At 43.0% G+C, this 20,341-nt stretch overlaps 1 protein-coding gene across 4 annotated transcripts; it reads right to left on the minus strand.

The window, feature by feature from the left end:
- Positions 1 to 1,044: 1,044 nt before the first annotated feature.
- On the minus strand, positions 1,045 to 19,747 carry gna11b (guanine nucleotide binding protein (G protein), alpha 11b (Gq class)). Of its 4 annotated transcripts, XM_085442312.1 has the most exons (8): positions 18,503 to 19,747; positions 8,210 to 8,394; positions 7,480 to 7,634; positions 6,068 to 6,196; positions 5,122 to 5,250; positions 2,739 to 2,868; positions 2,471 to 2,624; positions 1,045 to 2,127 (listed from the first exon to the last, which is right to left on the minus strand). In XM_085442312.1, the coding sequence occupies exons 1-8, from the start codon at positions 18,636 to 18,638 to the stop codon at positions 1,937 to 1,939; spliced, it is 1,209 nt and encodes a 402-aa protein (XP_085298438.1). In that variant the 5' UTR covers positions 18,639 to 19,747; the 3' UTR covers positions 1,045 to 1,936. The 4 variants fall into 4 exon arrangements, with proteins under 4 accessions (XP_085298438.1, XP_085298435.1, XP_085298434.1 ...); XM_085442309.1 differs by lacking the exon at positions 5,122 to 5,250; XM_085442308.1 differs by lacking the exon at positions 6,068 to 6,196 and having other exon boundaries at positions 18,503 to 19,745.
- Between the last annotated feature and the right edge of the window lie 594 nt (positions 19,748 to 20,341).

The following is a 20,341-nucleotide window of genomic DNA, read 5'->3' on the forward strand; positions in this document are numbered from 1 at the left end:
AAATTAAAAAAAAAAAAATCTTTAATTACTTTTAAAATTATCTTGTCCCCATACTGTGAAGATTCTTTTTTAAACCAGCCCTAGTTAGAATAACTCTAGAGACAGAGCTAATGGAGTAGTGAGGTGTTCTGAGGCTGGTTGGGAGTAAATCCCCCTTTCTTGCGCCCTTGCCGCTTGTTTCCTAAACACCAATCAGCTGCGTGTAGTCCTATTAATCAAGTGAACAAAAATCCATAATCACAGTATCAATACTACCATAAATTCATAGGAAAAACACAAAAGAAAAATATGTATGTGAATACTTTTTTTGTACGTTTGTTTTTTTTTGGCCAAAGATGGTGTACCACAGAGCGTTTCTGTACAGGAGTGTTTTGTGTATATGTATTTACAAACAGATATACACAAACATTTGCAGACTTTAGTGTGTTTTCTGTGAAAGGTTCATAACCACCCCTTCCTCTAAATCACTCAACATTAAGCAATCTTTTTTTTTTTCTTTTTATAAACAAAGTGACTATACAGTTTAAAAAAAACAAATTAAGGAAAGTAAACAGAAGCACCTCCCATTATAGGAAGTGTGTCTGATTGGACGGCTGAGTGATGTCATCAGATGTTACCGCATGGATTCTACTCGTGCCTTAGAGTGCGGGCACTGCAGCTTTTTTTGTTTTTGTGGAATTAAGCTACTCGCAGCCCGAGCTGCAGATGTGCTCTGAACACTGATGACATCAGCTCCCCTCCGCATCCGCTTCCACCAATCAGAGCAGAGCCTCATTGAAAGCAGCTGTCCTCTCACCCGCTACTTAGTGTCTCATAATGGGGCATTGGGTGGGTACCAGTGGAGCCAGATTCACTGATGATACTTTGGAAGATTGTTCCTGTGAATCCATATAGATAACATCTGGAGGAGGGAAGCATGTGATCAACTTAAACATAAAAAAGAAAAAGATCTTAAAAGGACACCTATTGTCATGTAAATTTCTGGTTGCTTCTTTAAATTTTTGTCGCCTTGCAAAATTTTCTTACAACCACTCCATTTAATCATACTTGTTAAATACATTAAAAAGTGTTTGTTTGTTTTTTTTTTTACAAATCTCAGCAATTAACAGATTTTGATTAGCCATCTCCTGCTCCCCTCCCTCCTCCCCCCTTCATGTTTTAAGTGTTTACATATGCATTTACTTCATAATATATATTTTTTTCTACTTTTTGTGATTGCGATGCTCACACTGGTGGGTACATTCATAGACGCAAGATGGAGACAGAATCCTCAGTCCCGTCCCCCACCGAGTCGCTCTGAAGTATCTCTCAGGTCCTCGGATTGTGTCAGAAAATATGGAACTCTGTTAATTCCACACTGGCAGGAGCGTGGAAAGGAGACGACGGAGAATCTGCTCTCGCACTGCTGAAGGTAAACTCCGAAGGGCCAGGGGGTATGATGCCGCTATTCACCGAAACACAGATCCTCTCTAATCAATGATGCCCCCAATACACAAACACACACACGCACTCACACCAAAATCCCCTCCAGTCACTGTATAGCTCGTGTGAAAGGTTTGTGTGCCAGAGCCAGCAGCCGGGGCCAAATCCACACCCACACACACAGAGCAGCTTTGGGAGGACTGAAGACTAACACAGCAAGCTGCCGAGAGGAGGAGGAAGAGGCTTTGGTGAAAGAAGAGGGGCAACGTCTGCAGGTGGGAGGATCTGTGGGTTCACTGTACTGGGAGAAAGGGGGAGAAAAAAAACAAACAAAAAAAACGGTTCTGTTGGGGGAGGGATTGTGTGCGTGCATGCGAGCACATCTGCGGCTGTGTGTGTTTGTGTATGTGAGCTGGAGTGATGTGCTGTGTAATGCATGTGGAGCTGACGGCACATTCCCAAAGAGGTGTGCATTTGTGCAGTGGGGGAGGAGATGTGCGTCGCATTTGAGCCCTCACACCAGGTTGTACTCTTTGAGATTGAGCTGTAGGATGGTGTCTTTGACAGCTGCAAACACAAAGCGGATGTTCTCAGTGTCCGTGGCACAAGTGAAGTGAGAGTAGATGATCTTGTCGCTGTCTGGGTTTAAATCCACAAACATCTTGAGGATGAACTCCCGCGCCGCCTGTGCATCTCTCTGGGGACCTAAAATGCAGAAATGGGTGAGGATGTGCGAGTGTGCATTGTACTTCAAGTCACCTTCACAACTTTGGTCCACACTAAGGAAAAGTTGCTTCAAACTGATTTGTGGATTAGCTCAGCTGAGTCAAACCCAGTTTTACTAACATCACACTGGCACATATGATGCTTATCACTTTATTAACACTGCTATCATCCATGTCTTTGACAGAATAACCAACACAGTGCACATCTTTAAATCCCTCATCTGAATATCAATCGAAAGCGATGATATTGTGACAAGTCTGATTTCTAGCAGGAACCAAACGCATGTGTCAATCACTCAACACAAACACGTAGATGATCTCACCATCAAACTCAGGAAAGTAGTCCACCAAGTGTGAGTAGGTGATCTTCTCCTCTAGCAGGTCTTTCTTATTAAGGAAGAGGATGACAGAGGAGTTTTGAAACCAGGGGTAGGTAATGATAGTCCTGAACAGAGCCTTACTCTCTTCCATGCGGTTCTGATGAGAACAGTGTTGAGCAGAAACAGAATGTTAATTTGGCGTCAATATTAAAGTCATCTTCAGACTAAAATATCCAGAATACTCTAAATACAAACCATTTGTCGCACTTACCTCATTGTCTGACTCCACCAGGACCTGATCATACTCACTCAGCGCCACAAGAAACATAATGGAAGTGACATTCTCAAAGCAGTGAATCCACTTCCTCCTCTCTGACCTCTGGCCCCCTACATCTACCATCCTGATGGCAGGATGAAGGCGAAGGAGGATAAAAAGTGAAAAAAAGAAGGGGGGAAAAATAAATTAGCATGCAAGTTTGGGTGGCCTAGTTTATGGTAAGTGATTAATGGAACTAAAAGAGTGCTTAGTGTTAAACAAAAGTTTAAGCTCTCAAGAGTCCTCGCACTCTAGCAAGGCTTGAGAAGCTTATTCTTACAGATTCTGCAAAGATTTTGAATCCATCAAGACGCATTTAGTGAACTCACACAAGCGTAAATCTTGCATATTCTATGAATTACTAATACACAACTTAATAACCTGGCCTTTTCAACAAGATACACTTCTGTTTCATTCCATTTTGAGTAACAGAAGAACTCTCTCACTGGAGTACATCCCCCTTAAACATTTTCTGCATATGACCTACATAAAAGATTCAGCCTTTCATCCAGGGACCCATCAAAGCATATTTTCACTGTCATTTTTAAGAGACAGCAGAAATAGGCCCAACATTTATTCTGGGTCCTGACCATTTGTTAAAAGATTTGGTCCTATTAACTTCATTTTAAAGTTGCTGAAACAAGAACCCTGATGGATTCAACATCTTCTTTGAAATACTTTCAAGTGTATCAGTGTACAGATCTCTCTATACAGGAAAAACAAAAAAAAAAAAACAAAAACCCACACACAGACACAGATGTGGAGCGTGCACGTGTTTTTGTTGTGTGTGAGTCATGCACGCCACCAGGCAAGCTTTCCATTTAAGACAGACAATAGAAACAGGAAGGAACTTAGGAAGTTGTGTTACTTTTATTGTTTGCTAAATGCCCAAGTTACAAACATGAACCAAAGAAACTACAAAAACAGTCATTCCAGTTATGTCCATACAAGAAATTGTTGCCTCCTCAGTATTGCTAACCCCACCCAGTATGTAACAGGTATTATAGACCACTAACATGCACAGGTGGGTGCATAGGTGAATTTTAACTGTTCAGTAGTCTCATATAGTTAGTAGCATATTGTGGCATATTCACCTGAAACTCTTTATGGCCCTAGCAACAGTTAACTGTTTTAGTTGATAACAGATTAGTCTGTACTTCTGTTTGTGTGTCATGTTGAAAATAGAAGCTCATAACACATTTTTCACTACTACAAAGCTTTCTCACCCTTCCCCAGTGTGTGCGATAGAGTAGAACATAACAGTTGTAAATGCTTTGAAGCACAGTTAAAGACAAAAAGGACACCAGAGAGACATAAGACAGGATAAAACAAGAGCTGGGGAGGGGGGCGTGACAGAGGACAGGAGGCAGAGCCGAGAGCGTGTTGGAAGCAAAGATATGGAAGGCAATTTACAAAATAAAAAAAATTTGCATTTCAGTTTGATTTCAGCACATGTGCTGGCAGTAGGTAAGCCAAAATTAAAAAAAAAAAAAAAAAAAAAAGTCTGAAGCCAGTCATAGGCATAGCATTTAGAGTCAAGATTAAACCTAAGAGATACTCTGAGTCCTCATGTGGTTTCAGGTTTCTTGAGCTTCTCCTTGACAAGGTCAGCCTTCACTCATCTGGGACTGTAGGTCCCAGTTTCATTAAGCCCCTTTGTGACAATTGATTTAATTAAATCTTTGAAGTCAAGAACATTTGCCTGATGAAACAGCAGATAAATGGCATCTCTCCAATTTATAGCAGAGTATTTTCAAGCACCTCTGGATGCACAGGTACTTGCCTTCAGAGCAGTCGTACAAATAAGCTTAAAGTCACAGCTCACTGGTGCCCCCTGGTGGTGGCCCAGTCCACAGTGGTCCACAGAGACCCAGGGCCAATATAGGCCCTGCAGGACCTGCTGCCCGAAATAACATTCCTCCACCGCGGAGAGGACGACCTCGTTTCTTCTGCCAGCCGGAGAGGAAGAGGAATAGAGGAGGTGACCCATTTACAGAGACCGGGCACCAAAATGTAGGACTTTGTTTCATTAGGGGACTGTGATTTGTGTGCATGTGACTGCTGTTCATAGCGCCAGGTAGGTACGTAACTATGGGAGACTGTAAAAAGATGACAACTTCTACTTTTTAATGATTGAAGAGAGTATGGGATGGGATACAGACAAAGAACCCGCATTGATAAATCAAAAGTGTTGAGTTATTTTCAGTCATTGTGAGGAAAAAAATAGATGGTTTATTTGGGACTTGGGGGAGAAGAAAAATAAAAATAAAACATCAAATGAGTTAATGACGTCACGACAAAACATGAATGGACGCAGCCAAAACAGCCATCTTTCTACCTGAAAATGATGCTTTGCAAGTCGAAGGGGTACTCTATGATTCCTGTAGTGGGGATGCGCACCCTGAGTACATCCTGCTGTGTGGGAAGATAGTTGGAATCTGAAATACGATCCAGATCCGAAAGATAACTACAAACGAGCCAGTCAGGAAAAAGGAATATAAAAAAAAAAAAAAAAAAAAAAAAAGAGGGAGGGAGGGGAGAGACAGGAAAACAGTTATATAAAGCGTGGCAGGCAATTACCGCAACACCACAGCCATTCCAGGAAAGTGTGGATCAGTCCTGTTGAAGAAGACTCACAGAAAAGGCCGCATCACAGAAACAAAAAGGTGTTAGTGCCACTGCTCCACCAACACTATTCCCAGAGCTTTGACATTAGCAGTTTATCTTTAACTGACCATGGACACTGAGGTCAAGACATTTGTGGAATATGGTGGTGCAGACAGTGTAGGTGGCATCGGTGACAGCAGCAGTGACTTTAGCAGCGGAAACAGCAGCACCTGTATCAGATAAACAAGGATTGGACAAGTCTGACATCAAGGACAACGGGAAACATATTCCCCTTTGTTTCTTTAAAGGTTAAATTCTTCTGCCTTTCAATGTGCATCCAACTGTCTAATATTTCATGACAAATTCCTGGAGAATCTTTGACATCTCTGCCTAATCCTTCTTTATCTGTACTTTGTTGCTGCTCCCTTCAGTGCAACATGTCTGGCCTTAGGTTCTCCTTTCCCCTTGGGGCCAGAACTAGAAGACGATGCTACACACAAACCACTGATAGCCTCATAGGACAAAGCAATCTACTCATGTTAGTATTGTTTGTCCCAACTTTAATCTTTTTTTTGGAAATAAATGATTCTGAGCTACTTCTTTTACACTGACAGTCATCAGTGGTTTGTGTCCTCTAGTCATGGTGACGCTGCAGTCCTGGTGCCTTGAGGGAGTACCTGAAGATGACGTTCTCCAGGTCAAACGGGTACTCTATTATACCCGTGGTGGGAACACGGACCCTCAGTACATCTTGCTGGGTGGGAACATAACCCTCCGCAGTCACACGGTCTATATCACTAAGGTAACTGGAGATATACACGAACAGTGTGGATAACACTGAACTGAAGACATCATTCAATGATTTACTTGCATTTCATTCTGTCATACGCATGCTTAAACAAATACAAACCTTACATATTTGATGTCAAACTGCAAACGCATCTGCATGCACACAAACTTGACCTGCAGTACAGAGCAAGCACAACCAGGGGGCACTAAAGAGTGAGCGATGGCCTTTGGCTTTGCACCCTGGAGTCATGTATTGTGACACAAAGGGTGTACACCTTACCAAGTTCTTTTTTTTTTTTTTTTTTTTTTAAACAATTACTAGCAGTGCATCTTTTCTCTAAAGACAAATGGCACCGTTTCTAGCCAATCTGGACACAGAAATTGGAAGCTACTGTAAGACTTACTTTAGTGTGTTTTCACTGATGACTGCATGAAGCTCAAGCTCAGGGTAAAATAAGGGGCTCCATAGTGGTTTCAGTGTTTATTCTTATTTAGTTGGATGGGCCAGTGAAATCAGTCTCTCTCCAATAACAAGTCTTTTTTTTCCTCGTACAACTAATTACACTAATATCAATTAAAAGCTAAATAGTGCCATTTTCATGAGAGATTGTCAAATAAACAGGAGATTTTTGTAATTTGTCAGCCAAATTTTCCAGTGGACAAAAGGCTAATGTGCTGCTCTGCCCAGCATATACACCGAAACCCACACAGAACCTGACACCAACCCCACACATCCAACCACACCTTAATTACTCTGAAAATTAGCATCTTGACCTCTGAAGACAACTGTGTCCCTGCTACACACAGTGTCAGTTCCCCCCCAAAATCATGAAATATATATTTTTAAACTTACGTCAGGCTGAACCTAGCTTCGCAGAGAGAAACAATGACCTTGAATTTAGTGAAACAGCTCTTTATATTGCAGCTGCTCAGTCTCACATTAATTAAGCACAGGCACCCCCGCATCATATTTCTCGTTTCTTGGTTGGTCTCATTTCATTTTCACATGAGATGAGACCAATGCAACATTTTTAATGCAGGTTTGGGAACAGACTTATTTTTCATTTTAAAAAAAATAAAAAATACATCAGTCATCGACTACACTTAAATTATAGTAATTTAAAACTGATACCAAACAAGATGGATCTTACACAAGGCCAAAAATAAAATGGTTAAATAGGTGACAAATGTTCCCAAACCAGCATTACAGACAAAAATTACATGCAGCTCATAAATAACATTCTGAAACATTACACAGATACCATGACCATCGTCTGCAAAGCGAGGTGAAAAGACGTACTATTTTGTGGAGTCAGAGAGCTGGTATTCTCTGCGACGGTCGTAGGCCTCCTGGATTCCTGGATCAGCCCACAGGGTTTTAATAGCTGTGATGTATGGTTGCTCAAAACTATTGAGCTTCTCAATGTCCACCTCCTTCACAAGCATAGCATTAGCCTGGGAAGACAAAAGGTGAAGTAAGTAACAAAAGATCTGACATACATGGCCACAACACAGCAAACAGAAATATAGATCTATGTTTTTTTAAAAACTACAAGAATTATCCAGTCATTTCAGTTTTCAGCTGTAGACTTTTGATATTTCTGCAAACAGCAGATTTTTTCCACTGTCTGTTTAGACCAAACATCCGATCCCAACCACCCACCTATTCTACTTTTTCCAAAGATAATGTTTCTGCTAGACAAACTAAATGCATCACTTCTTGCGTGCCAGAAGTTCTTTCTTGGAAAGATTTTAAAAAAGACAGTTGGTCAAACTCTGAGAAGAAAGAAAATGGCATCTGCACTGAGGATGTCGTCCAAAAAAAAAAAAAAAGGGCTACACTGCTTCAGTTTCACTTTTGACGAACTAATAAATTTCATTCCTGACCCGTCCCTATAAAAGAAAGCAATATAAATAAATCTGCACTAGTCGATTTCTTAGGGAATCTTACAAAATCCTCATTGCACAGAGGCATGGAAGCTCTTTTAAAATAATAAAAGTTAACAGGAGAAAACCACAATAGCCTTTACCCGGTTGTCTTCATATTTGTAGGGGATCTTGAGGTTCTCAGTGGCGCGGATCATGGACTGCATGGAGGTGAAGATGTTTTGATAAACAAGTCGAATGAAGCCTCTTTTATCTTCATCAGAGTATCCAGCTCCATGGATGATCCTCATCTGCTTGATGAAGGTGCTCTTGCCACTTTCTCCTGTACCTGAGCACAAAGATACAGGATCATAGTTACAGTGTGGGTCACACCTATCGTGAGGGTCCCCAATCAAAGCAAAATTGCAACAGTAAGCAGACCGAGGCTCGATCAAGACAAAGTAAAAGATGAATTGGGATTAGTTTGAACTTTAGATCATGCAAAGCTACTCTAGTATAATCCAAAAATGGCAACACCAAACTGGTAAAGAGCACAGTAAGAGAAAGTCTCACATGTGCCAAGGAAACAAAAATCTTAGCTTTCCTTTTAGTTCTCTACCTCTGACTGAACACAAATTCAATCATACCTGAACATAAGATATCCAGAACTGACAGGTCAACTATTTATTTGAAAATAGCCAATGGCAGTTAAGGATAATGAGCCGATGCCAATGCTCTGCCAATAAATTTGTGCAGTGGAAGTTGATAAGTCTTCTGTGGACTTCGAGAAAACATTCAACTGTGTCCCTTAAGGTGTCCTGTGGGAGTATGGGTACTTGCTTGTTGTTACCAACCAATTCCTCCATGTTCATCTGTCCTAAGAGTCTGGTTCACATTGGTACTTCTACCGCTGATGCCATGCTTCTCAGCTGGAAAAAGGGTGGACCACCCAATCTAAACTCGAGATGAATTTCTTACCCAAGTGGAAGAATTAAAGTAACTTAGGACCGTGTGTAAGAGTGAGGACTGTGCAGCGGGACACTAACTGATGTATTGCTATAGTATCAGCAATGATATGCAAGTGGTGCCGATCTACTGTGGTGAAGAAAGAGCTGAGCATGGACATGAAGTTGTCAATTTACAGATCAACCTATGTTCCCACCCTCACCAATTACTATCAGCTTGCAGATACGAGTGGCAGAAATCAGCTTCCTCCAAAGAGTATCTCTGCTCTCCCTTTGAGACATGTTGAGGAGGTTGATTGTTCGGGAGGAGCCGAGATTAAAGCTGCTAATCCTCCACATTGAAATGAGCCGGGTAAGGGGATGCCTGATGTGCACTTCCTTAGGTGAGGTAAGGTCCTATCAGGAAATGGCCTGGGGATAGACCCAGGACACATTAGAGCTCGCTGCTGGGTACGAGAGCTTATAAATTACTCATCACAGTATACACTACTACTTAGTCTACATTCATATAAACGTGGCAGACAAGAAGTGAGAAATAACAGGGGAGGGAAAAAAAAAAAAAAAAAAAAAAAAAAAAAAAAGGCTCCACAAAAACCAAATCCACAAGACAAGATGTTATGGTTCGCTCTTCATGTGTCACCGCCACAGCAATGAACTACCAGTGTGTTAATCTATATCACTACCCAGTCCTATTCGATGCCACTGAACTGTCCCATTTTCATATTGAAAAATCAGACCCCTCATTTCTGCCAAGACCCAGAGCCGAACCTGTAACATGAACTCAGACATGCTGCAGTCCGTTTTTCTGTTTAGTTACTTGACATTCGAGGTAATTAATAGGATAGACAATGTTTTTCTCAAAATTATATTAATACGGGATGCTCATACGAGTCCTTAGTCAACTTGTTATAAAATCCCTTGACTGACATTCCAAACTGATTAACTAAACTCATTAGGGGTGCACATATGTCAAAGCTTCTTTGTCTAGTGTCAGGAAGTTGCTCCACAGTTTGCCAAGTAAACAATTCAAAAAATATTTCTAGGGAAAAAAAAAGGGGAGGGATGAGTGAAGGAAATATGAGCTAATTTAATGAAGACAATTAAGACAGTTTGCCCTACTATATCCAGCATCTAACAGTGAACTGCCTCTGACAACGACCCCTGCTGTCATCTTTTGGCAAAGGGCGAAACTCACTCAGTGATTCTTTCCTGCCCTCCTGATTCCATATTTGGAAGTAAAACTATTACAATATTTCAAACATCATAACAGCCAAGATAAAATGTACCTTTTGATACCAAAACATCCCTGATTTCACCGTCAGAGTCGCATACTCTTCCTTCAGTTAAAGACAACAAAAACAACACTTTAAGCCTTTCTATATCCCGAAAAAAATTAAATTTAAAAAAAAAAAAAAAAACCCCACTCGATTGGTGGTCTGTTAGGCCTAACCTACATTTCACAATAGCCCTCTAAGGTCTGCATACTGCCTAAAAACCTTACCCTCAGGCCATGAAAATAAATAAATATTAAAAACAAACAGGCTGATGGCATTTGAGTTCTCAGTGATATCAAACAGGATCCAGCACATCAATGATATCTGCAGAACTGAGAGGGAAAGACGAAAGACGTGGGAAAAAAACAAAAAAAAAAAAAACAACACACATAGGCTACACTCATCTCACCACCACCTACATTCAAGGTTTTTGAAGAGCAGCCATATTTCCGTTACCATAGCAACCCCTCCTCTGTCTCCCTCTTTTTGCGTTCCTGTGTTTTCTTTTTTTCCTCTTCTTTTTTAAACCCCTCCCATCCGCCCCTTCTCTCTCCTCTCTTTCGTAGCAGACAGTAAATATAACTGCGAGCCCCTCAGGCTCGCTCTGTGCTCTTCATATTTTGGTTCACCGCAGAGAAGAAGGGCCTCGGTTAAGCAGAACATTTGGGATGGGCGGGAGAGGGGGTATGGTCTGAGGTCAGGGGGTTCTGACACCTTAGGACAGTGAAAGGAATGGGAGAGATAATCACTTTCCTGTCAATGGAGAAGAAACAACTTAATCTCAAAAATATATTTCTTATATCTAAAGTCTTTATCCATAAGGGGAAAATGGCTCTCCTTCATCCAACAAAATGCCCAATTTAGGATAACAGACTAGACAGGCTTTATAGTTCAGTGTTTTTAAAAAAAAAAAAAAAAAAAAAAAAAAAAAAAAAGCAAAAAGCACCATCTTCATTTCTCCTGGATGAATCAATGCACTGCAGTGAAAGCTACACGCTGGTCGGCCTAACAAAAGAAGTCAAACACAGAGAGCGTATTCTTTGCAACAGGGCTGCATTGGCAATGACTGCAGACCGGCTCACCGAAGGAGCAAGAAGATCACTCTCCAGCCTAATGTCTGATTTATTTCTCGTGACCCCATCACAAGATCTCCCTCCGCTGTGTTCGCTTAACTATCATGTCCCTCTTTTCCCCAGACAACACACTACAAGCCTCTGTCCTCGCTTTTTCCTCCCCAAAAATTGTACTAGTGTCAGCCACAGCCATTTCCATGCCCTCACCAACTCTTCCCCACTAACACGCCCCCACCCCTCGCTCCCCTCATAACCTCCCTGAGGCAAGAAATATGCCTCGCCATTCTCATCCCTCTCTGTCAAGAATTTTGGATATTCATAACTAGAATCCATCCATTCTTTTTTGGTAATGACCTAGAAAAAGGAGGTCACCTTTTAATAGCTCACGCGCACACACGCGCGCGCACACACACTGAGCTCTCTTCTAGGTACTGTGAGAGAGAGCGAAAAAGAAAGAGTGGTGATTGTGTCCCAGCGCAACAGTGCAAGGTACACTACACAGCCCACACACACACCAACACTACTCTCTTCGCAGAACCGATGAGCTTTGTTCCAAAAAACCAAAGTCTCACTCGAGGGTAACCCGATGACAATAAGCACACAACAAAAACTTGCTCTCAACACCCAAATTACAAAGAGGCGCTGAAATGATAACAGTACGCAAGCAGTACAGCTCCCCATCAACTAAAAAGGCAGCAAGCACTACACCTGTATATTCCATTGCCAGGATAGCTTTCATAAGCCTTTACATAACGCAACTGATGTCAGCTTGTGACACAACCCCTGATAGACTTGACACACTGCTGTCTTGGTGCAGCAGTTTTGTTTGAGCCCCGGCGTGTGCGCGCACACCTACACGAAGGCATTGCTTTGTTTACACAGTCTGCTCATCTTATAAATCTCCCAGCCTGCTTCAAACGCAGCCGCCACAGGGCCTTGTTCACAAGCGTGCCCATTTCTGCTAAACCTGACCTCCCCATGCAAAACGAGTCGCTGCTTTCGATGAACAGGAAGTCATCGGCATTGCTGTAAATTTGCATGCAAAAATGGTAAATGGCCTGTATTTATATAGCGCTTTACTAGTCCCTAAGGACCCCAAAGCGCTTTACATATCCAGTCATCCACCCATTCACACACACATTCACACACTGGTGATGGCAAGCTACAAAAACACACACGCCAAAATATAACTGTCCATTGCTATGAACAGCACATGTTTATCTGGGTTTATCAACGGTCCTTTCAGTCAGCACGTGGCAATCAAATCTCAGCACGGAGAAACCGTCTGCATAAACACAGTCAAGGTTAAGATACTGACAAAACTGGCATCATGTAGGCATTATACGTTTTTGTCAGCACCTGGGAAAACTTTTAAAAAATGAGAAGGCTAAGCAAAAATGTAGCGAGGGTCTTAAGCTTTCACATATTCATCTTGGAAATTGGCCTCTTTCAGGCGTACAAAGGAAAGGGACTGAGCCAAGGCAGCCTGCAGCTATGCAACACACACACCACCTGCCTAACCAACTGTGGACACACACACACACACACACACACACACACAGATCCTGTGGTCAACCTCAAGGCATGGATGTTACCTCCACTGTGATGTCCCATTTCTACCCCCTTTCCCTGCAAAGACTTCAAAAAAAGGACACAGCAAGGAGGGCCATTTCTCCCTGTCAGATATATGGCCGCTTGCTCTGTGTTCATTGTGCTTCCTTCCGTCAGAATCTCGGTATAACTCTACGGCTTTGAGCCGATGCCTCTGCATCTGCCGAGTGCTCCGCGTACGTGGGTGTCGGAGCTGTAAATCGAACATGCGTGCTATAGCAAGCGCTGCACATAATACACACACTCTCACGCGTCTTCATCTCACCATCTTAGGATGGCCTTGTCTGTTTACCAGTGTGTATGCAATGAGTGTTGAGTGGCAGAGTGCGAGTGGGTGAGCAACAAAAATGGCAGGAAAAAGAAAGAATAAAAGAAACCTCGCTCGACAAAAGATTCAACACTTTGCAGGAGTATTTTTTTTCCTTTTTTTAAATCTACAACACACAGTGTGCTCAGCTGCTCCAACTAAAACCAGCCAAATCCTTGATATTGATATCGCTTCTTAAGCTGTGGTTCTTATTTTAGGGAATCTCATCACAGACCGAGAGAGAACATCACTCTGTCCACACATGGGCAGTAAACGTATGCCACGGCTATTTGCTACAATTATTTAACAAATCCACTTTATGCACAGCGTAAGCGTGGCACAGCCTTCCAAATCCAACTCGAAACAGAAAATTGAAGTGACAGAAGTTGAAACGTTGCGATGAGGGAGAAGTGTGGGCTTTACTGTACGCGGCAGCTGGTGGGAGTAAACAGGAATGAACATGCCACTCTGTCACCACAGAGAGGACTGAAGATGCTGGCAGAGAACAGAAAGGCAGGCTACGTACCCGTCCTGTCTGGGGACTGTGGGGGGAAGCAAGCAGTATGTGGGACAGCCTCCATCTAGCCTCAAATCTCTAGAGAACCTGCCATGACCCTCTTTTAAGAACGCGCGTGTGTGTGTATACTTTCATCTGCGTGCTAGAGAGCAAAATGTGTAAAAGACACGGTGTCATAGAGCGAGACAAGGAACGTGTGCAAGGCTGGCTGAGAAAACGGTAAAAGGAGACGCTATCCAAGTTCGACGATGGTGAATTTGTGCATACGTACGTCTCTGTAAAAGATTTAAACTGGGCATCCTAACCAGGCAGGAGACAGAAAGGTGCAAAATTATACAAAACATAACATGTAGCCTGACATATACTGCCTCATCAACTCATCCCACTGCAGTTTTCTGAGACCTGGCTGTGAACCTTTTCTAAAAGACGTCACATAAACAAGACAGAAAAAAAAAATGAATGGAATGACGTCTGGGTGGATTTCTCTTTCTCCTTATATCTGTCTTCTTTACACATTCACAAAAAATATGATGGAAAACACTGAAAATAACAAAAAATGTTTTGTCAAGTACAGTTTGGGGTCTCCCCACAGAACGTACGAGGCCTTAAAGATGTTTAGTGAGAACTGCTTTTGTTTTCGATCTTTTTTCTTGCAAGTAGATGCGTCAGTCTTGCAGGCGATGAGATAAAATGAAGAACTGTCAGAGAGAACAGATTACCAATTGTCGCATTTTAAGGGTTTTTAATCGTGCATATTAGTTTATCTTACATCTCTGTGGAAAATTAATCGCCTAAATATGGTAAACAGATTTTTCGAAACTCTCAGATACGCAGAGCACGTCTTACGTCGACCTTCATATTTAAAAAGCGTTAGATCTGACCATGATAAAGGGGATTTGAGGAAAAGCTGCAGAACTTCACATTCACTGGCATTAAAGCCCCCCCGAAAAACTGTGCGCGCGCACACACACACACACACACACATCCATCTAGGAATCCCTATTGCCATATATGATCAAAATAAGATGGCTTGGCAGGAGAAGTAAGGTCAGCAATAAATGTGAGCCTAACCCTTGATCCCCTTCCTGGTTCAATCACACTGCTCATCTAAAAAGGATGCCTTAACCTGGTATAACAAGATGTACTGCTGACACAGGAAAGAACAATGAAATCACTGAGTACTTGGCAAACGACTTAAACAATGCCTGGAATGATATGCCGTAGAGAGGGCCACAACTTTTTGGTGTCAGAGTTAACTTTAGCCCCAGCCAGACTTAATTTATTTTTAAGGATGTTTTTCCGTAATCAGGCACATACACAAATGCCAACTGACAGCCTGTCTGGGAGTTTGAACTCTGAAAAAAATCCTGGAAAAGCACTTTAGGAAACCTTAAAATGTTTAACCTAACAGCTCACTTTACTGACCGTTTGCTTGCTCCAGCAGTTTATTTACCCGATGCAGCAAAAGCCACAGCTCTTAGTTCACTTTGTTTTGACCAAGTAGAGGCAAACCATTGGTCTGTGGAGCAGGAAGCTGTCAGTATGGCCTGATATGGCACTATGCAACAAGCAGCCACACTGTGGTACTGCTGCAGCCCTGGAAGAGCGGTTATTCTCCGAGTTAGCAGTTTAACAATGATAACATTTAACCTCCCTGTATTCTTAGACTGGAAACTTTGTGCTTGGGTCGGGTGCAAGATGTAACCAAGCCACATAACTGTTCTGGCACATACACGCTGGCCATGTAGCAAATCCTGCCAGTAAGCGAGTGGCACAGAAGGAGGGTGGACTGTCATTAGTGAGAGGAAAATCAACGCTGTTACAGGAATGCAATATGCAGTTACAGTAACATCAATCTAGAGTTAAAACAATTACAAGACTTTACCAATCTGCATTATGTGGTTCCAGATCTACAACAAACATGAGAAGCTGCTACAGCGGTTAGCACAGTTGCCTCGCAGCAAGAAGGTCCCGAGTTCAATTCCAGGCTGGGGACTTTCTGAGTGGAGTTCTTCTTGCATGTTCTCCCTGGTTACTCCACAGACATGCACGGGGCTGGGTTAACTGGTGATTAGCCAGTTATTATTAGACTAAATTAGCTGTAGGTGTGAATGTGAGCAATCGTTCGTCCCTCGCCCTTTGACAGAGTGGTGACCTGTCCGGGGTGCCTCTCACGCTATGACAGCTGGGATAGGCTCCAGCCCAACTGCGATTCTGAATTGGATAAGTGGGAGAAAATGGACTGATGGAAGGATGGAAGGAAGACCTTACTGGTAACGGAATCATCTTAGACTTCTGGGCAGGCAAAAATCAATTTTAAGATTGGGCTTTAGGACGGTAATTTGCCAAGTATTTGCCGTTTCTTATGTCAGGCTGCATTTCATTGTCAGTAAGCTGGAGTTTTCTTGCACGCAAGAACAATTCATCAACATTTTTTTTCCTGGTAAAGAGTCTGCTACTTTGTTTTACAGAAGTCTCAAGCATCTTCCTGACTGTACTGGACATTTGATAAACAAAATGCACAGTAAGCCTGGGTAAATTAGACCCCATTTACACACACAAAAGTTACATTTAACTTGCAGACCTGATATTTCCGTCAATGTAGGGCCAAAAATCACTTCATTTTTTAAATACACAAGGAAATCTGCTGCACTATTATGTTAAAGCTCAAATCAGCAAAAAGGTTGTGTGATATTTTACCTAATAAAGCATATCTACTAATTTCATGTGTAACGCTGCAGGAGTCTGCAGTTGCACATTATATATTAAAGCTAAAGCTGTGCACACTGAGCCGTGGGGTAGAAGATCAACTGACATGTTGAACACATCCCGTACGTGCTGAAATCCAGGGTAGCCAATTACGGAAAAAAAAAAAAAACAAAAAAAAAAAACCAACTTCTCAATCATGTGAGATGGTGCTCAATATCATTCCACCTCTCCTGTGCAGTTTCTTGGCAAAAATTCCCCAGACTGTTCCCAAAGGTCAAGGCTGGGCTTTGCCACAGCAGGTTCCTGCGATCAGTATGTACAAGCTGGTAAATGAGTGCAGACTGTAAGGAGCCTTATAAAAATAAAAATAAAAAAATTAAATAAATAAATGCAGCCATTTTGAAATGCGATGGTTAAATGTTCAAAAACGGAGACCGTCTCCATCCTCCACTGAGGTGTGGAGAGGCCGAGATCGCACGGAGTGTTGTGGGCTTGAGAATTATGCCAGGGGATAATAGGAGTCAGTGACACCTTAAAAAGTCTGAGCAGCAGATGTGTTTAACCAAGCCTATTAAAACCAGGACTAATCCTGCCTTACACGTCCTTATCCAGCCGTCCACTGACAGCTTTAGCTTGCACAGGACAGTCCACTTACAGCGTGACTGGTTTCCATTTGCGCTTGCTTTCAGTCCTTCAGACTGATGCACCCATAAACGTTTGTTTAAAAGACTGCTGTTAGAATCAGCTCCATTAATCCAGCTCATCACCAGGCATGAGTAGCAAACGCCCCTTCTCACCTGCTCACCTTGGCAGCCAGGTAGAAGAACGTGCAGCAGAGATGAAGATGTACGACACACGGCAAACTATGTCCCATCAATGGCCTACTTTACCTAGTTGAGGTACTCACCAGGGAAATAAAAAGGAGACACACATGTCAAATAACCAGGGCTGCTTTTAGTGAGCGTGAAATGGGAGCAAACGTTTTGAAACTAAGGATGCAACCTAGATAATTCCAATTGTCCTAAAAAGGGAGATTCTTTTATCACCCCCCTCCCCAAGCTCTTACACCAAGCATTAGTTCAAGTAGCCATGGAGGGAAGGGGGTGGGTCACATAATGGACAAGAAGTTAGTCTGTTATAATATGGTAGGTAAGCGAGTACATTCGAGAAAGCACAGTCCACTGTTCCCTTTTGTGTCCACAGAACTATGAATCAATGCAGTACAGAGCAACTTATCCAACAGCAGCTCCCACCTGCCCACACACTTGCTATAAAAATAGCTAACCTACTCAGCTAGACTCCAGGATGAGGGGGCCAGCCCCTCAGTATCCTTGTCCTCTGCAAGTGTAGATTTGTGACACTAGTTACTCATTAAATAATAACAGAAATGTAACAATGAATGAGTGGGCACCATACAAGGTCTAGCTGAGGGATCTGAAAGGTCTTCCAGTTGTACAAATGTTATGCAACCTATTGAAATCAACTCAAAGCCCCCCTCCTCCCCCCGATTAAATCAAGTGGCCATCTTCACAGTTAACCAGCGCCTGCTGACAAACGACAGTAGCGGTTTTGCAGCTGGGAGATGAATCAGACAGTCATAACTTAACATGTGGTCGCCTGCAAACGGTGACATCTTCGCAACTTCGATGCCAAATGAGCCTGTTGTCTGCACGCCAATGCAAAATCCACACACACACACACACACACACACACACACACACACGAATAAAGAGACGGATCCGCTGGTTAGGCATGCCATGCAGATTCACACCTGCACACGCCAGATAGCCAAATCCAACGCAAGTTGCAAAAACAAGCTCTGCATTTCGGAAAATCATGCCATAACGTTTACTCATAATCACACCAGGCTTCCAGCTAGCAACCTTAACTAGCAGCATATCTGCTAGCATCGCCAAGAAGGCCCAAGGAGGTTGGCTGTCCACATAAACGACACAAACATGGCTATTAAAAAGGGCGTTTGGGATTTAGCATGCTACATACCGAGCAGCAGTAATTTCAGCTCTCTCCTGGAGTCTCGCTTGTCTCGGCGGAGTTGTTTGTCAATTTCTGCATTGATTCGTTTCGACTCCTTCGCCTCTTCGCTCAGGCAGCAAGCCATCATGGACTCCAGAGTCATCCCCTCTGGTTTTTGGCAGCCCGGTTCAGGCGGGACCTAACGAACACTTGCCCACGGTTTCAGCTTCTCCCGAACCCCGGTTTCCTCGCTTCTGTCTCTAGCGAGGAGGTGGTGGTGGTGGTAGTAGTAGTGTCGGACCGGACGAGTGGATGGATAGGACTGGGGGAGGGGGTGGGGTGGGGGGGGAGACTAGCCAAGGGGCCTCGCTGTCAAGTTGTCCCCCCGGCCGAGAGCAACTGCGACTTCAACCGGGCGATCTCAGCAAATCACGGGAGATTCGGACAAGGAGGAGGGAGCCAGGAGACGGTGGGGCCTCCCCGAGATGCTCTCAGCCTGCACGCCTCTTAATACAGCTAATATTAAAATGACTCCAGCTGCCACAGATTAGCTACTTAATACCCGTTTATATCATTAACCCCTCGTGTGTCACTGGGAGATCCAATTCTACCTTCTTTAATTTAATCTTCTCAATCCGCTAAAAGTGGTTTAAGACCGCAGAGTCGCCACATCCGAACCCGCAACAGCTGATATCTGTGCACTCTCCCCAACGCTAGATAAGCCCGTTTAGTCTGTAAAAGTAAAGACCCCTTGTCAGCAGGCTAATATTAGAGTGGTAATCTATATTGCACTAGCCACACCGCAGCACTGCGCCTATTTTCCGAGTAACTACATCAGCTAACGCTGGCTAAATTAGACGTAACGACTACGGAGGCTGCCCTGCTAGCCCGCTAGCTCACTAAACAGCGCCTCGGCTAAAATGTGTCAACCCGCAGTGATTGAAGCAGCAGGCTGCTGGTTGAAGGAATTTGACTGCCTAGCTAGCAATAACTACACAGCAGCCTATTACATCTTGGCTCATTTTGACGATAAAATAAAATGCTACGACAACGACCGAAAACAAATCTGAAAAACGCGTGCCGAGCCGGCGGCTTTTGCTAGAAATATATTCACTTCAAGCAGAAAGCTTTCGGGTCGTTCGTCGCTGGAACTAGGTGGGCACACAACAGGATGATGCCAAGCGAGGAGGAGGATACAGTAGTGTTGACTGACAAACGGCGGATTTCACCAAACAGGTTCGTGGCAGACCAATTGAATGAACGAGGCGGGTCTCTGGGTGGGCTCAAGTTAGATCCATGAGATGCAGATGCAGGCTAAACCTAAAAAGCATGACCAGATAAAAGCTGTTTTTTTTTTTATTGTCGTCCAAGTCAGAGCACATGTTGCATATATGCTATCTCCAGCTTAATAATATGTTAGAATATATAGGAACGCTTAAATATGTAAGCACTCCTTATCCTTCCATCAATAACCTGCAGGGTATTGGAAGCGAGCGTCAAGTGTGCTGGAATAACAGCGGCATCTAGTGGCCTTATAGTAGAATTGCAAGTGTCGCCTGTTAAGACTGGGTTCATTCATTCACTGAGTCCATGAAGCAAATGAGGACACTTGGCATTCATAAATGGGCCACTCTGCAATTGCAGGACAATTTCTGTCCCACCCATGAATTTCAAAGTAACCCCTGTACAAAATACTAGAACACGCATTTGTTGTGTAAATTAAACATGTCTCGAGGCAAGTGTAGAAAAGGGGTTCCAAAATATTATTTAAAATACAAAATATCTCCAGGGAAACCTTCAAAAACTGTCACTTGTCTCTCGTCACAGCTTCTTGACAACCAAATTGCATGTCAAATACAACAATTA

The sequence above is a fragment of the Copadichromis virginalis genome, linkage group LG19, assembly GCF_057382275.1.
Source record: "Copadichromis virginalis isolate Kocher_CV1m ecotype Utaka linkage group LG19, C_Virginalis_male_GT1.1, whole genome shotgun sequence".
In the NCBI taxonomy this organism is placed as follows: Eukaryota; Metazoa; Chordata; class Actinopteri; order Cichliformes; family Cichlidae; genus Copadichromis; species Copadichromis virginalis.

What these genes read in the sequence shown, in the direction of transcription:
- gna11b (XM_085442312.1), bottom strand. Translation starts at nt 18,638, where the DNA reads ATGACTCTGGAGTCCATGATGGCTTGCTGCCTGAGCGAAGAGGCGAAG. An exon ending in GCTGAAATTACTGCTGCTCG is followed by an intron (nt 8,395 to 18,502) that starts GTATGTAGCATG and finishes CTTTGTGCTCAG; the next exon opens with GTACAGGAGAAAGTGGCAAG. An exon ending in CTACTTTCCTGAGTTTGATG is followed by an intron (nt 2,128 to 2,470) that starts GTGAGATCATCT and finishes TCTGCATTTTAG; the next exon opens with GTCCCCAGAGAGATGCACAG.